The sequence below is a fragment of the Scyliorhinus torazame genome, chromosome 3 (assembly GCF_047496885.1).
Source record: "Scyliorhinus torazame isolate Kashiwa2021f chromosome 3, sScyTor2.1, whole genome shotgun sequence".
NCBI lineage: Eukaryota > Metazoa > Chordata > Chondrichthyes > Carcharhiniformes > Scyliorhinidae > Scyliorhinus > Scyliorhinus torazame.
Window position 1 is genome coordinate 261541529 of NC_092709.1, and position 14963 is coordinate 261556491.

Here is a 14963-nt window from a genome sequence, read left to right on the forward strand (position 1 = left end):
AATTTCACCACCTGCCGTGGTGGGATTCGAACTCAGGTCTCTAAAGTATAACTGGTCCAGCAACAACTCCAACCTTCTGACCCAGAGGCAAGAGTGCTACCAACTGTGCCACAGCTGACACCTAGCATGCAGATGCATACACATACATCTACATTTCCATGATTTGATCACGGTAGCACAGTGGTTAGCACTGTTGCTAAACAACAGCAGGGTCCCAGGTTCGATTCCCACTTGGGTCACTGTCTGTGCGGAGTCTGCACTTTCTCCCCATGTCTGCGTGGGTTTCCTCCGGGTGCTCCGGTTTCCTCCCACACTTCCCGAAAGACCTAATTTAAGGGGAATTGGACATTCAGAATTCTCCTTCTGCATACTCGAACAGGCGCCGGAATGTGGCGACAAGGGGCTTTTCACAGTAACTTCATTGCAGTGTTAATGTAAGAGTACCTGTGACAATAATAATAAAGATTATATTCTCTGTAGCAAGTAGTGCTTTCTAACCAAATATTTCATTTGGTTTAGGAGAAGTTTCAGTTCAGAGGTAGAGCCAAGTGTGTGTTTCGCCTCAACGCTCATATAACTGCAGTGATGTTGTTATCCTTCAATTCTGACGGTTTAGCACTTCTGTCTGGAGGAATTGGGGGGTTGATAAATATCTGGTCTCTGCAGGTAAGATTTTTTACTGTATACCCTAAACGCTAAATGAATATTTTGAGGATCACATATAAAAAGGAGATATGGTGAGGGTTAGGAAGCTTAAACAAGTAAGAAATAAAATGTTACTGATGTCGACAAGTTCATGTTCTCTTAAAGTAGCAAATCAGGTTTAGTGCGTCACTTCCTATCATAGATCTTAAGAAATAGAAGCAAGAATGTCAAGGTGATTTAAATTTTAAGAGCCTTTTCTTTGTTTTTTCACGCCCGACTCGGTGACACAACGAGGCTCATTTAAATATGTCGACGCCTGACTCTCCTGGGGCCCAGGAACGAACGCCTGCGCCTGAGAGGCTTCAACATGGTGCCGTTTAGCACTGGACCACAAACATGGACCAGGTGTAACGGCACCTGGGGGGGGGGGGTTCTCCCAGGCCATTGGACACCCCTGGTTGGTCAAAGACAGGGCAGGATGGAAACCTGGCTCTTCCTCTCGCACATGGGCACCTTGGCACTACCAGGCTGACACTTTGGCATTGCCACCCTGACACAGCCAGGCTGGCACGGGCACTCAGGGTTGCATTTCCAGTGTGGCACTGCCACAGACTGTGACGGGGCCATTACCATGAAAGGGGGTATGAAGGGCGGGGGGGGGAGGGGTTGAGTGGAGTGGGTATGAAGGAGACCTCCTAAAGGTTAGGGGGTGAAGGTGGGGTCCTAAAGTGGGGATGGGAAGGCCTGAAAAGGGGGGCCGCTCAGTGACCCCATAGTGGGGTGTCCTCACTTGGGGAGTTGTGGGGTAATGCCCATGTGTGTGTGGGGGGTGACATTGCCTGTGGGTGAGGGGTGTGGGGGACCCCCAAGCTCACTGAGAGATTGGGCACTTTTTCAAAATGGCGGCCCAATCTCTGAGGAGTTGATCTCGCTGGCGAGTTTAGCTCCCCATAGTGGGCCAGACCGAGGAACATCCCAAGGCCTAAAAAAATTACGAAATCTGGTTATTGTCAATCTCACTGAAAAAGTCAATGAAAAACACCCCGCCAAACCCGACACTTAGAAATGTTTCCGTTAAATCGCATCCTTCGTTTTTTATAGGAAGATTTATATTTATCTGAATTAAGCATGTGGATTGTTACAAATTAATATTTGTAACTGTCTTTTTTATATTTCCTTCTCAGGATGGTTCAGTTCTACAAACAGTGGTGACTGGTTTAGGTTCAGTAGTTGGCACAGCCTGGATTCCAGATATTGGAGTAGCAGCTTGTTCCAGCAGATCAAAGGTCAGTTGGTCATTTATTATCATTAAACCGAGAAGCATGACAAGTGATATCTTCTTGTGAAACTTCACATAAACAATCAGAAATAGCATAAGAAAGAAGGAGCTTTAATTTGTCCAGCCCTTCTCAGGACATCCCAAGTACTTTTTAAAATGTATTCATTGTTCTGATGTAGGGAAATCTGGCAGCTAATTTTCACACAGCAAAGGTCACAGACAACAGGTATACTTGCCTTTATCAATCGTGGCATAGATTACAAAAGCAAGGAAGTCATGTTGGAGTCATATAGAACATCGGTGAGGCCACAGCTGGAGTACTGTGTGCAGTTTTGGCCGCCACATTATAGGAGGAATGTAATTGCACTGGAGGGCGTGAACAGGCGACTCACCAGAATGTTGCCTGGGCTGGAACATTTTAGTTCTGAAGAGAGGTTGGATAGGCTTGGGTTGTTTTCACTGGAGCAGAGAAGACTGAGGGGGGACCTGATTGAGCTTTACACGATGATGAGGGGCATGGACAGGATGGATAGAGAACAGCTGTTCCTCTTAATTGAAGGTTCGGTTACGAGGGGACACAAGTTCAAGGTGAGGGGCGGGAGATTCAGGGGGAATTTGAGGCAAAAATGTGTTTCCCCACGTTGTTTCTGGAACCCACCTCTTCAATCACCTGAGGAAGGAGCAGTGTTCCGAAAGCTACTGATTCGAAACAAACCTGTTGGACTTTAAGCTGGTGTTGTAAGACTTCGTACTGTACCCAGAGAGTGGTGACGGTCTGGAATGCATTGCCTGGGAGGGTGGTAGAGACAGGTTGCCTCAATCCTTTAAAAATTACCTTGATGAGCACTTGGTACATCTTAACATTCAAGGCTATGGGCCAAGTGCTGGCAAATAGGATTAGGATTGGCAGATCAGGTGTCTTTCATGCGGCGGTGCAGACTCGATGGGCCAAAGGACCATTTCTGAACTATATTTTTCTGTGAATAAGATAAATGACCAGTTAATTTCTTGCAGTAATATGAAAGCAAGATACTCTGTATACTGGGAACCTGAATTGTAGCTCCAGTATACAGGAGGTTGAGAGCAGTGAGGTCATGAGTAAGGTTTCAAAGTTGCAGGAGTGTAGCGGCAGGCAGGAAGGTGGTTTAAAGTGTTTCTTCTTCAATGCCAGGAGCATCCGGAATAAGGTGGGTGAACTTGCGGCATGGGTTGGTACCTAGGACTTCGATGTTGTGGCCATTTCGGAGACATGGATAGAGCAGGGACAGGAATGGCTGTTGCAGGTGCCGGGGGTTTAGATACTTCAGTAAGCTCAGGGAAGGAGGTAAAAGAGGGGGAGGGGTGGCATTGTTAGTCAAGGACAGTATTACAGTGGCAGAAAGCACGTTTGATGAGAACTCGTCGACTGAGGTAGTATGGGCTGAGGTTAGAAACAGGAAAGGAGAGGTCACCCTGTTAGGGGTTTTCTATAGGCCTCTGAAAAGTTCCAGAGATGTAGAGGAAAGGATTGCAAAGATGATTCTGGATAGGAGCGAAAGCAACGGTAGTTGTTATGGGGGACTTTAACTTTCCAAATATTGACTGGAAATGCTATAGTTTGAGTACTTTAGATGGGTCCGTTTTTGTCCAATGTGTGCAGGAGGGTTTCCTGACACAGTATGTAGATAGGCGAACGAGAGGCGAGGCCATATTGGATTTGGTACTGGGTAATGAACATGGACAGGTGTTAGATTTGGAGATAGGTGAGCACTTGGGTGATAGTGACCACAATTCGGTTACGTTTACTTTCGTGATGGAAAGGGATAGGTATATACCGCAGGGCAAGAGTTATATCTGGGGGAAAGGCAATTATGATTCGATGAGGCAAGACTTAGGATGCATCGGATGGAGAGGAAAACTGCAGGGGATGGGCACAATGGAAATGAGGAGCTTGTTCAAGGAACAGCTACTGCGTGTCCTTGATTAGTATGTACCTGTCAGGCAGGGAGGAAGTGGTCGAGCAAGGGAACCGTGGTTTACTAAAGCAGTCGAAACACTTGTCAAGAGGAAGAAGGAGGCTTATGTAAAGATGAGACATGAAGGTTCAGTTAGGGTGCTCAAGAGTTACAAGTTAGCTAGGAAGGACCTAAAGAGAGAGCTAAGAAGAGCCAGGAGGGGACATGAGAAGTATTTGGCAGGTAGGATCAAGGATAACCCTAAGGCTTTCTATTGATATGTCAGGAATAAAAGAATGACTAGGGTAAGAGTAGGGCCAGTCAAGGACAGTAGTGGGAAGTTGTGCGTGGTGTCCGGAGATAGGAGAGATGCTAAATGAATATTTTTCATCAGTATTCACACATGAAAAAGACAATGTTGTCGAGGAGAATACTGAGGTTCAGGCTAGACTAGAAGAGCTTGAGGTTCATACGGAGGAGGTGTTAGCAATTCTGGAAAGTGTGAAAATAGATAGATCCCCTGGGCTGGATGGGATTTATCCTAGGATTCTCTGGGAAGCTAGGGAGGAGATTGCTGAGCCTTTGGCTTTGATCTTTAAGTCATCTTTGTCTACAGGAATAGTGCCAGAAGTCTGGAGGATAGCAAATGTTGTCCCCTTGTTCAAGAATGGGAGAAGAGACAACCCGGGTAACTATAGACCAGTGAGCCTTACTTCTGTTGTGGGCAAAATCTTGGAACGGTTTATAAGAGATAGGATGTATAATCATCTGGAAAGGAATAATTTGATTAGAGATAGTTAGCACGGTTTTGTGAAGGGTAGGTCGTGCCTCACAAATCTTATTGAGTTGGTTGCGAAGGTGACCAAACAGGTGGATGAGGGTAAAGTAGTTGATGTGGTGTATATGGATTTCAGTAAAGCGTTTGATAAGGTTCCCCACGGTAGGCTACTGCAGAAAATACGGAGGCATGGGATTCAGGGTGATTTAGCAGTTTGGATCAGAAATTGGCTAGCTGGAAGAAGACAAAGTGTGGTGGTTGATGGGAAATGTTCAGACTGGAGTCCAGTTACTAGTGGTGTACCACAGGGATCTGTTTTGGGGCCACTGCTGTTTGTCATTTTTATAAATGACCTGGAGGAGGGCGTAGAAGGATGGGTGAGTAAATTTGCAGATGACACTAAAGTCGGTGGAGTTGTGGACAGTGCGGACGGATGTTACAAGTTACAGAGGGACATAGATAAGCTGCAGCGCTGGGCTGAGAGGTGGCAAATGGAGTTCAATGCAGAAAAGTGTGAGGTGGTTCATTTTGGAAGGAATAACAGGAAGACAGAGTACTGGGCTAATGGTAAGATTCTTGGCAGTGTGGATGAGCAGAGAGAGCTCGGTGTCCATGTACATAGATCCCTGAAAGTTGCCACCCAGGTTGAGAGGGTTGTTAAAAAGGCGCACGGTGTGTTAGCTTTTATTGGCAGAGGGATTGAGTTTCGGAGCCATGAGGTCATGTTGCAGCTGTACAAAACTCTATTGCGGCCGCATTTGGAGTATTGCGTGCAATTCTGGTCGCCGCATTATAGAAGGGATGTGGAAGCATTGGAAAGGGTGCAGAGGAGATTTACCAGAATGTTGCCTGGTATGGAGGGAAGATCTTATGAGGAAAGGCTGAGGGACTTGAGGCTGTTTTCGTTAGAGAGAAGAAGGTTAAGAGGTGACTTAATTGAGGCATACAGGATGATCAGAGGATTGGATAGGGTGGACAGTGAGAGCCTTTTTCCTCGGATGGTGATGTCTAGCACGAGGGGACATCGCTTTAAATTGAGGGGAGATAGATATAGGACAGATGTCAGAGGTAGGTTCTTTACTCAGAGAGTAGTAAGGGCGTGGAATACCCTGCCTGCAACAGTAGTGGACTCGCCAACACTAAGGGCATTCAAATGGTCATTGGATAGACATATGGACGATAAGGGAATAGTGTAGATGGGCTTTAGAGTGGTTTCACAGGTCGGCGCAACATGGAGGGCCGAAGGGCCTGTACTGCGCTGTAATGTTCTAATGTTAAAACCAGAAAATGCTGGATAAGCTCAGCAGGTCTGGCAGCATCTGTGGAGAGTGAAACAGAGTTAACGTTTCAGAGCTAAATGATCCTCCTACAGGACCTGTAGAAGGGTAATTTAGATCCCAAACTTGGGTGTGATTTAACAGCCGTGTTGCACCCGGGGCGGATCTGGGCACGCCGGTGAAAGCACAAGAGAGGCCAACATCGGGATTTGGGCTGGGCACAAATCGGTTCACGATCTAACCGGCATATGCAGGTTCCATTTAAAAATGGGAAGCTAGCACAGTGGCTGCTAAGGAAGTGTGTAGAACTGCTGCCCCAGTGCTTGGGGGTACACCGGGGTAGGAGGGAGGTGCTGGGCTCGGCGTCTGAGAGGCCGATAGGCCATCCTCCAGTATTGTGCGTGGGGGGGGGGGGTTCTGGGTGCCAAGTGATTCGTGTCCTCGTTGTATTGTCCTTTGTATTTTGATACTGTCAATAAACTCAAATATTTGCAGGTTGTGTTTTCTGATTGCTCCTGCTGGTGGCTACAAATGCCTGGAGGCTGCTGTTGCTGTTTCCTTTCTTTTCTGTAGCCGGAAAGAAAGACAATTTTATCTCTGATTCCTGGGTCCTGAAACACCAGGCGCATGAGTCCAGGAGGCAATCTGTTTTGATGCAAGAAGACACTGTCGGACCTGGTTCTGACATTTTTTGTTGCCGGTGTGACGATTGCTGCCTCTAACTGGCATGTCACCGCGAGTTAAACACGCTGGAAGTCAAGGATGTTTAACTGCACCTTGAGCGCCAGTGGGATATGTGGATGGCAGGATTTGTTCTGTTGAGATTGGACAGTGTGGGAGGGCAGCACGGTAGCATAGTGGTTAGCACAATTGCTTCACAGCTCCAGGGTCCCAGGTTCGATTCCCGGCTTGGGTCACTGTCTGTGCGGAGTCTGCACATTCTCCCCGTGTGTGCATGAGCTTCCTCCGGGTGTTCCGGTTTCCTCCCACAGTCCAAAGATGTGCGGGTTAGGTGGATTGGCCATGCTAAATTGCCCATAGTGTCCAAAGATTGCCCTTAGTGTTGGGTGGAGTTACTGGGTTATGGGGATTAGGAGGGGTTACTGGGTTATGGGGATAGGGTGGAGGTGTGGACCTTGGGTAGGGTGCTCTTTCCAAGAGCTGGTGCAGACCCGATGGGCCAAATGGCCTCCTTCTGCACTGTAAATTCTATGTAATCTATGTGCACAGTTGTGGCTCCTGGACGGAGAATGCCACTGATACTTGGAACAAGTCATAAATTGATGGACACCTCATTTTTACACAAAGTTCTGACATGATAACACATTCTCAGGCTCATCCTCCATTTCTGTCGAGGAACCTGTGAGGGGTGAGACCATGGACGTGACTCTCCGTCCGTGGGACCCTCCGTTTCGCCGGCAGCACACTCACGTCTGCAGGTTTCCCGACGGTGTGGGGATAGCATGGAGGGCAGGTGAGGGGTGCAGCAGGCCCACTGAGAAAAATAACGTGAGAGAGGCTTCACATATCAGGTGTAACATGTTTTAATAGTGAACATTGAAAAAAACCATTCTCCCTAACTACAGAGGCCCTTAATTGGGTATTAATTGTCCACTTAAAGGCCTCAGTGACTCGCCCGACTCCTCCCCTGCCACTTGTAAAATCTTGATGAGGGTGGGGACAGGCACGCCTCCAATGACATGGTGTCCTAATTTAAATCTCCATCTGCCTGCCTTCAACCCAATGCCTTTTCATATTACCAACAATGGCCTTGATACCCTTGTGCATTGAAGAAAAAGGAAGGTGCGAGGGAAAGAAGAACGAGAGACATACAGACCTTCAGGGGGTGGTGGGGATTGAGAGAAACACTCCAATTAATGAAAGGAGATCATTTGTAGTCGCAAAAAGTATGACAACTCTAAATGAGTGGGAAGGGAATGTGAGAGATTGAGAGATTTCTTGTTTGTCTGGAGTTGGAGAGGCAAAGAGAATGAAGTGATGTGAGGGGAAGAGATATAATTTTATAAATCTTTGATAGATAACACTTCTGTTGAGCATAGGAAGACTGTTGGATCTGAGAGGGAGATTAGCAGATATCCTTTCGATTGGAAGATAGATGAAATGGTTATGCAGTGATCTGACTTCTATGGGGTGTGGAACGACAAGGCAAATTTCACTATTATAATAGAAAAGAAAGGTTTATTTAAATATATATCTATTGTGGTATACTATTGATCTATATAAAAGTGTTAGTTATGATAATATTCACTTGGGGCTAAAATCTTGTTTTGGAACAAAATGTACATTTTCTGAATATGATTTCCCTTCCTACTAGGATGTCCTTTTAATCAGATGTTGCCCAGAGTGGATCTCACAGAACCACATTTTAGCATCCTGTCGAATGGCTCTCCGAACACAGGGTATTGTTGGATTGAATAAAGCTCCCTGTATGAAAGTGTTTATCGAAAGATTACCTTTGCTGCTGCGCGCACAATATGCATATGAAAAGGTAATACACATACACAATTGAGAATAATGTAGAAGAACGGAGAAATTAAGCTGCCAATTCTATGCACACCTTTAATGATGCTTACATATGAATAATTCTGCAATGCTATCTGCTTCAGATCATGACATTGCTAATCATAATTTATTTGACTAACTACTGTTTTTTTCAAATTTCACTTTTTAATATACTAATTTTGCAGCTGTTTTGCTTATTGAGCAACACCATTCACTCGCTTCCAAATTTTCCTCTGGACATCTGATCTGTGTGATATTCAATTGGTATGGAAGAAAGTGCTGTCGTAATGCATATACCAGATTAACAATGCTGAGAGGGTTGCATTCAAAATGCTCTTAAAAATCATCTATGGCAGGTTCGCTGGCAGAATCCATGTTAACATTTAACTGGAGTATTTGTTCTATCAACAGGTGACACCATGATTGTCATTTGCAGTGGGTGCTGGTTTAGCTCAGTTGGCCGGCCAGCTGGTTTGTAATGCAGAATGAGGTCAATGGCGTGGGTTCAACTCCTGTACATAGAACATACAGTGCAGAAGGAGGCCATTCAGCCCATCGACTCTGCACTGACCCACTGAAGCCTTCACTTCCACCCTATCCCAGTAACCCAATAACCCCTCCTAACCTTTTTGGGCACTAAGGGCAATTTAGCATGGCCAATCCACCTAACCTGCATGTCTTTGGACTGTGGGAGGAAACCGGAGCACCCGGAGGAAACATATGCAGACACGAATAGACCGTGCACACTCCGCACAGACAGTGACCGAGCGGGGAATCAAACCAAGGACCCTGGTGCTGTGAAGCTACAGTGCTACCGTGCTGCCCTTGTACCGGCTGAGGTTATTCATGCCTTCTCAATATTTTCCCTTGCTGAGGTGTGGTGACCCTCTGGTTAAATCACCACCAGTCAGCACTCTCCCTCAAAGGGGAAAGCATCCTATGGTCATCTGGGACTAAGGCAACTTTTTTTTTTTTAATTTTAAATTGAGGGGCAATTTAGCGTGGCCAATCAGCTACTCTGCACATCTTTGGTTTGAGGGGGTGAGACCCACGCAGACACAGGGAGAATGTGCAAACTCCACATGTACAGGGACCTGGGGCTGAGATCAAACCCGCGTCCTCAGCACCGTGAGGCAACAGTGTTAACCACTGCGCCACCGTGCCACCCTTGCTTTACTTATTATTTAATTAACTCCCATAATAGCATGGATGCTGTGTTTTGACCATGAGAGTTGCCTTGCAGTTCCAATACAAAGTCACTAAGTGGCAGTGTATGGATGTGGAAGCTGAACTCATAAAAGTACAGTAAGAGGACGCAATGCAATTACTGTCGTGATCTGAAAATTACTTGAGAAAAAATCAGGATTTTTTTGCGAGACCAAACCATGTGGATATTGTTTTATCCAACACATGAACATTTCTCCTTCCCAAGAGTACATCCTCCCCTAGCCCCAGTGTAGAACCAACAGCCCTGGGCAAGCAGAACAAAGCCGATACTCATCAATTCAACACTGTACCCATGTGTTGAAATCTTCCCCAGGTGCACCATCAGTGGTTAATTAACTTGCATAAACTTATTGGAAAGGCAATATTTAAAATTGTGTACAGTTCTGAGCATACTGCCTTCAATTAAGGACTGCAACAAGTATAGACAAAGATTTTCAAGTAATTTAACCACGTTAAGGATCATTTTTGGAGTTCTTGCTACTTCCAGGGTGCCTTGACCGTTGTCTATACACAATATCAGTTATTTTCCATATTCTGTTATGTTTATTAAACAAATGAAAAACTATAGGAAGCGTGCTGTGATTTTACTTCAGTTATGGCAGATATATGAGGCCAGGTTTTCTTGGAGTCAGAATATCTCATAGCCATTTAAAAATGGCAGTTAGGATCTGATTCCAGGATTAACATACCCATTCCCAGCATTGGAAATTTTGACCGGCATGGGATAATGGCTGCGTAGCGAGCTCGCATCCTGGATTCCCAACAGTGGATAGCTGTCTCCTAGCCCCTTACAATTTTCTTGGCGGTGGGTCTGCTTCTTTATGACTCAGCCCCTCCGAGAAGTTGAGAACCATAGTCTGGATTCGGGATTTAAAAGGTCATATCCATGCCCCTCCAGTCACTCCTCATGGCCTCTCATACTTTCCATGCCAACTCAATGCCACCTCCGAGCCTTCCATGTCCATTCATACAGTGCGTACAATGTACATAACCAAAGAGTAATTATAATAATAATGGCAATGATGCACGATCAACTGCACAAAGACTAAAGTTGGGTACAACTGTGGCCTTATTACAGTCAGATGCGTGGCCTCCTGCTGCAGCTGGCGAAATGGCAGGGCACTGGAGGTCATGCATATTTATATAGTTCTCCACGGGTGGAGCAAACCGGCAGGAGCTACCGGCGAACCTGTAGTACAGGTCCTACCTTACATATCCTATTACAGTGGTTCACCACATTCACCCCCTGTTAAAAATGAGTCCGAAGGGGGTGACGTGATACTATATACAATTAGTGCAATTATGTACAGTAGTAGGGAAAGAAAAGTCCATGTTGACGGTCCGGAGTCCATCAAAGGTTCAGCCGGTCCGGTCCTTTGGTGCTTCATTGGGAACGGCGTAACGGTGGCGGCGAAGTCGGTGCTGGCTGTGGTGGAGGTGGCACCGGTGGTGGCGGTGCTGATGCTGGCCAGTCATCGGGGAACTCCGGGAGCGTGCCGAAGTCCTCTTCGTCCTCTTGTGTGGAAAAGGGGAGGAGGGGGTGGTCTGGTGGGGTCAGTATTGGTGGCGAAGTGGGGGGGAGTGGCGCATTGGTTGGGGGGGGGGGGGGTGTTGGGGTGGAACCTGACGGTGCCAGGTCCCTGAGTGAGACAGTATCTTGGCGACCGTCGGGGAACTCAACGTAGGCATATTGAGGGTTGGCGTGGAGCAGGTGAACCCTGTCCACCAAGGAGTCCGCCTTGTGGAGTCAGACGTGCCTAAGGAGAAGGACCGGTCCTGGAGCAGCGAGCCAAGTCGGGAGCGACACTCCGGATGTGGACTTCCTGGGGAAGGTAAAAACACGTTCATGGGGTGTGTTATTAGTGGCGGTGCACAATAGTGACCGGATGGAGTGTAGAGCGTCAGGGAGGACCTCCTGCCAGCGAGAGGCTGGGAGGTTCCTGGACCGTAGGGCCAGCTGGACGGCCCTCCAAACCATCCCATTCTCCCGTTCTACTTGCCCATTTCCCGGGGGTTGTAGCTGTTCGATCTGCTGGAGGCTATACCCCTGCTGAGCAGGAACTGACGCAGCTCATCGCTCATGAATGAGGATCCCCTGTCACTGTGGATGTAGGCGGGGAAACCAAACAGTGCGAAGATGGTGCTGAGGGCCTTGATGATGGTGGCAGATGTCATATCGGGGCATGGGATGGCGAAGGGGAATCTGGAGTACTCATCGACCACACTGAGAATGTACGTGTTACGGTCGGTGGAGTGGAGGGGCCCTTTGAAATCCACGCTGAGGCGTTCAAAGGGGCGGGATGCCATCACCAGGCGCGCACGGTCTGGCCGGTAGAAGTGCGGCTTGCACTCCGCACATATCTGGCAGCCCCTGGTGACTGTCCTTACTTCCTCGACGGAGTAGGGCAGATTGCGAGCTTTGACCAGATGGTACAATCGAGTGACCCCCGGGTGACAAAGGCTGTCGTGTAGGGTCCGGAGTTGGTCCACTTGTGCGCTGGCACATGTATCGAGAGAGAGAGGGGGGGCATCTGGGGGCTCGTTGAGTTTACCGGGGCAATACAAGATCTCGTAATTATAGGTGGAGAGCTCGATTCTCCACCGCATGATTTAATCATTTTTTGATCTTGCCCCACTGTGTGTTATTGAACATGAAGGCTACTGACCGTTGGTCCGTAAGGAGAGTGAATTTCTTACCAGCCAGGTAATGCCTCCAATGCCGCACAGCTTCAACGATAGCTTGGGCCTCCTTTTCGACGGATGAGTATCGAATTTCAGAGGCATGAAAGGTGCAGGAAAAGAATGCCACTGGTCTGCCTGCCTGGTTTAGAGTGGCAGCAAGGGCGACGTCTGAAGCGTTGGTTTCTACTTGGAAAGGCAGTGACTCGTCCACTGCGCGCATCCTGGCCTTGGCGATGTCTGCTCTGATGCGGGCGAAAGCGTGTTGTGCCTCGGCCGCAAGGGGGAATTGGGTGGACTGAATGAGTGGGCGGGCCTTGTCCGCATAGTTTTGGACCCACTGAGCGTAGTAGTGTAGCCACCTGAGTTGGCCACTTCCTGACTTAAATTGGAGAACCGCAAAGTCTGAAGGGAAATTCAGCCAACACAGGCAAAGACTAGCAAATACAGAAATCATGTATATTGGAACCTGCAAAAACCAGACAACACCGAAACCAGCAGCCATCTGCATAGTAATGTAGCAGCCATCTGCATAGTAATGTACCATTCCCAGGCACAATGGCAACAGTTAAGGTAAGCAAAGCCAAGCCAGACTCCTCGGCGCCAGCACGAGCCAAGACAAAGGAAGGCCAACGGACACTTAGGACCGCCTAGCGATCAGGGAACCGCTCCTGCATTGGCAAAATCGATCCAAGTGATCAGAAAGTAGTCCAATCACTTGGAACCAGGTACGGGGTCCGCCCTGAAGGGCAGGAAACCCCTGGGGACTATAAAGCAAAACCCCCAAGTTCAAATCGTCCTTGACAGGGTCATTCAGCAACGCGAAGCAACCCCTGAGAGTGAACTGTCCAATGGCCACCAAACAAGTACGTCTCAAGTCAACGCTCGCTACGAGATAGGCGCTCCTAGCTACCAGCCCATACCAGCTTTTGAATCCTACAGACTCAGGACCTGAATGAAAGGCCATTTGTTCCCCTGGTGGGCCAGTGCGAAGCTAAGTATAGGCCTGTTAGTGATTGAAATAGCCTAGAAAGTAGAGTTTATGCATGAGTAGCGATTGACTGTGTATAATAAATGTGTTTTGATTTGAATCTTACTAATTGGTGTGTTGAGTTATTGATCAGTACTTGAACTTGAACCTCGTGGCGGTATCATAAAGATACCTGCCGACTCTAGAGCAAAGGTTATAAAACAGAGCCAATTGAACCAATCAAAAGTTAGCACAAAAGAACCCCAGGCAGCGTTTGAGGGCCTTGGGGCAGTGGGGCAGGGGAAGTTCCATGAGGGGGCGCATGCAGTCGGGGTCGGGCCAGAGAAGTCCGTTTTGGACTACATAGCCAAGAATGACTAACCGGGTCGTGCTGAACACGTTTATCGAGGTTGGCATCGTGGTCCTGCTGGTCATGGCCGCAGATGGTGACATTATCTAAGTACGGAAAGGTGGCCCGCAAATCGTACTGGTCGACCATTCAGTCCATCTCTCTTTGGATGACCGAGACCCCATTTGTGACACCGAAAGGGACCCTAAGGAAGTGGTAGAGGCGACCGTCCGCCTCAAAGGCAGTGTATGGCCGGTCCGACTTCCAGATGGGGAGCTGGTGGTAGGCGGATTTCAGGTCAATAGTGGAGAAAACCCGGTACTGCGCAATCTGATTGACCATATCAGATATGCGTGGGAAGGAGTATGAGTCGAGCTGCATGTACCGATTGATGGTCTGGCTGTAGTCCACGACCATCCTGTGTTTCTCCCCAGTTTTAACCACTACCACTTGGGCTCTCCAGGGGCTGTTGCTGACCCCGATAATACCCACCTTAAGCAGCCGCTGGACTTCGGACCTGATGAAGGTCTTGTCCTGGGTGCTGTACCGTCTTCTCCTAGTGGCAACGGGCTTGCAATCCGCAGTTAGATTGGCAAAAAGGGAGGGGGGATTTACCTTGAGGGTCGCGAGGCCGCAAATGGTAAGGGGGGGTAAGGGCCTGCCGAATTTGAGGCTGAGGCTCTGGAGGTTGCACTGGAAACAGGAGTGCAGCGCAGAATTAGGAAGGACATAGAGGCGGAAGTTACTAAATTCTACACCCTGGACCGTGAGGGTGACTGTAAAAAAGCCTCGGATCGGGACGGAGTGGAATCCGGAGGCGAGGGAGATCCTTTGATTGGCAGGGTGGACCGCGAGGGAGCAGCACCTTACCGTATCTGGGTGGACGAAGCTTTTGGTGCTCCCGGAGTCCAGCAGGCACGGGGTCGCGTGGCCGTTGATTTTAACCGTCGTCGACGTGGTGGCCAGGTTGTGCGGGCGAGATTGGTCCAGCGTCATCGAAGCGAGCTGCGGGTAGCCATCGGATGCTTCGGGCGGCGAGCGTGTGCAGTTCCGATGTCGGGATGTCCGGAGACCCTGTGGGGGACAAGATGCCGGCGCCCATGGTGCGCACAGTGCGGGGTCGGGAGAAGATGGCGGCGCCCATGGGGCGCACGTGGCCGAAGGGGGACAAGATGGCGGCTCCCATTGTGCGTCGGGCGTGGGCGAGGGGGCAACAACGGCGTGATCGCAGCGACTGCGCGGGCCTGGCACACAGCCGCAAAGTGGCCCTTTTTACTGCAGGCTTTACAAACTGCAGTGTGG

At 48.5% G+C, this 14963-nt stretch overlaps 1 protein-coding gene across 4 annotated transcripts in view; it reads left to right on the top strand.

Annotated features, from left to right (window-relative positions):
• The window catches only part of LOC140409077 (probable E3 ubiquitin-protein ligase HERC1), a 701933-nt gene that overhangs the window by 520117 nt on the left and 166853 nt on the right, over positions 1 to 14963 (top strand). For all 4 annotated transcript variants that reach the window (XM_072497165.1, XM_072497164.1, XM_072497166.1 and 1 more), the window contains 3 exons: positions 520 to 666; positions 1830 to 1931; positions 8249 to 8422. In XM_072497165.1, coding sequence (XP_072353266.1) covers positions 520 to 666; positions 1830 to 1931; positions 8249 to 8422 — 423 coding nt within the window. The remainder of the gene's footprint in view (positions 1 to 519; positions 667 to 1829; positions 1932 to 8248; positions 8423 to 14963) is intronic.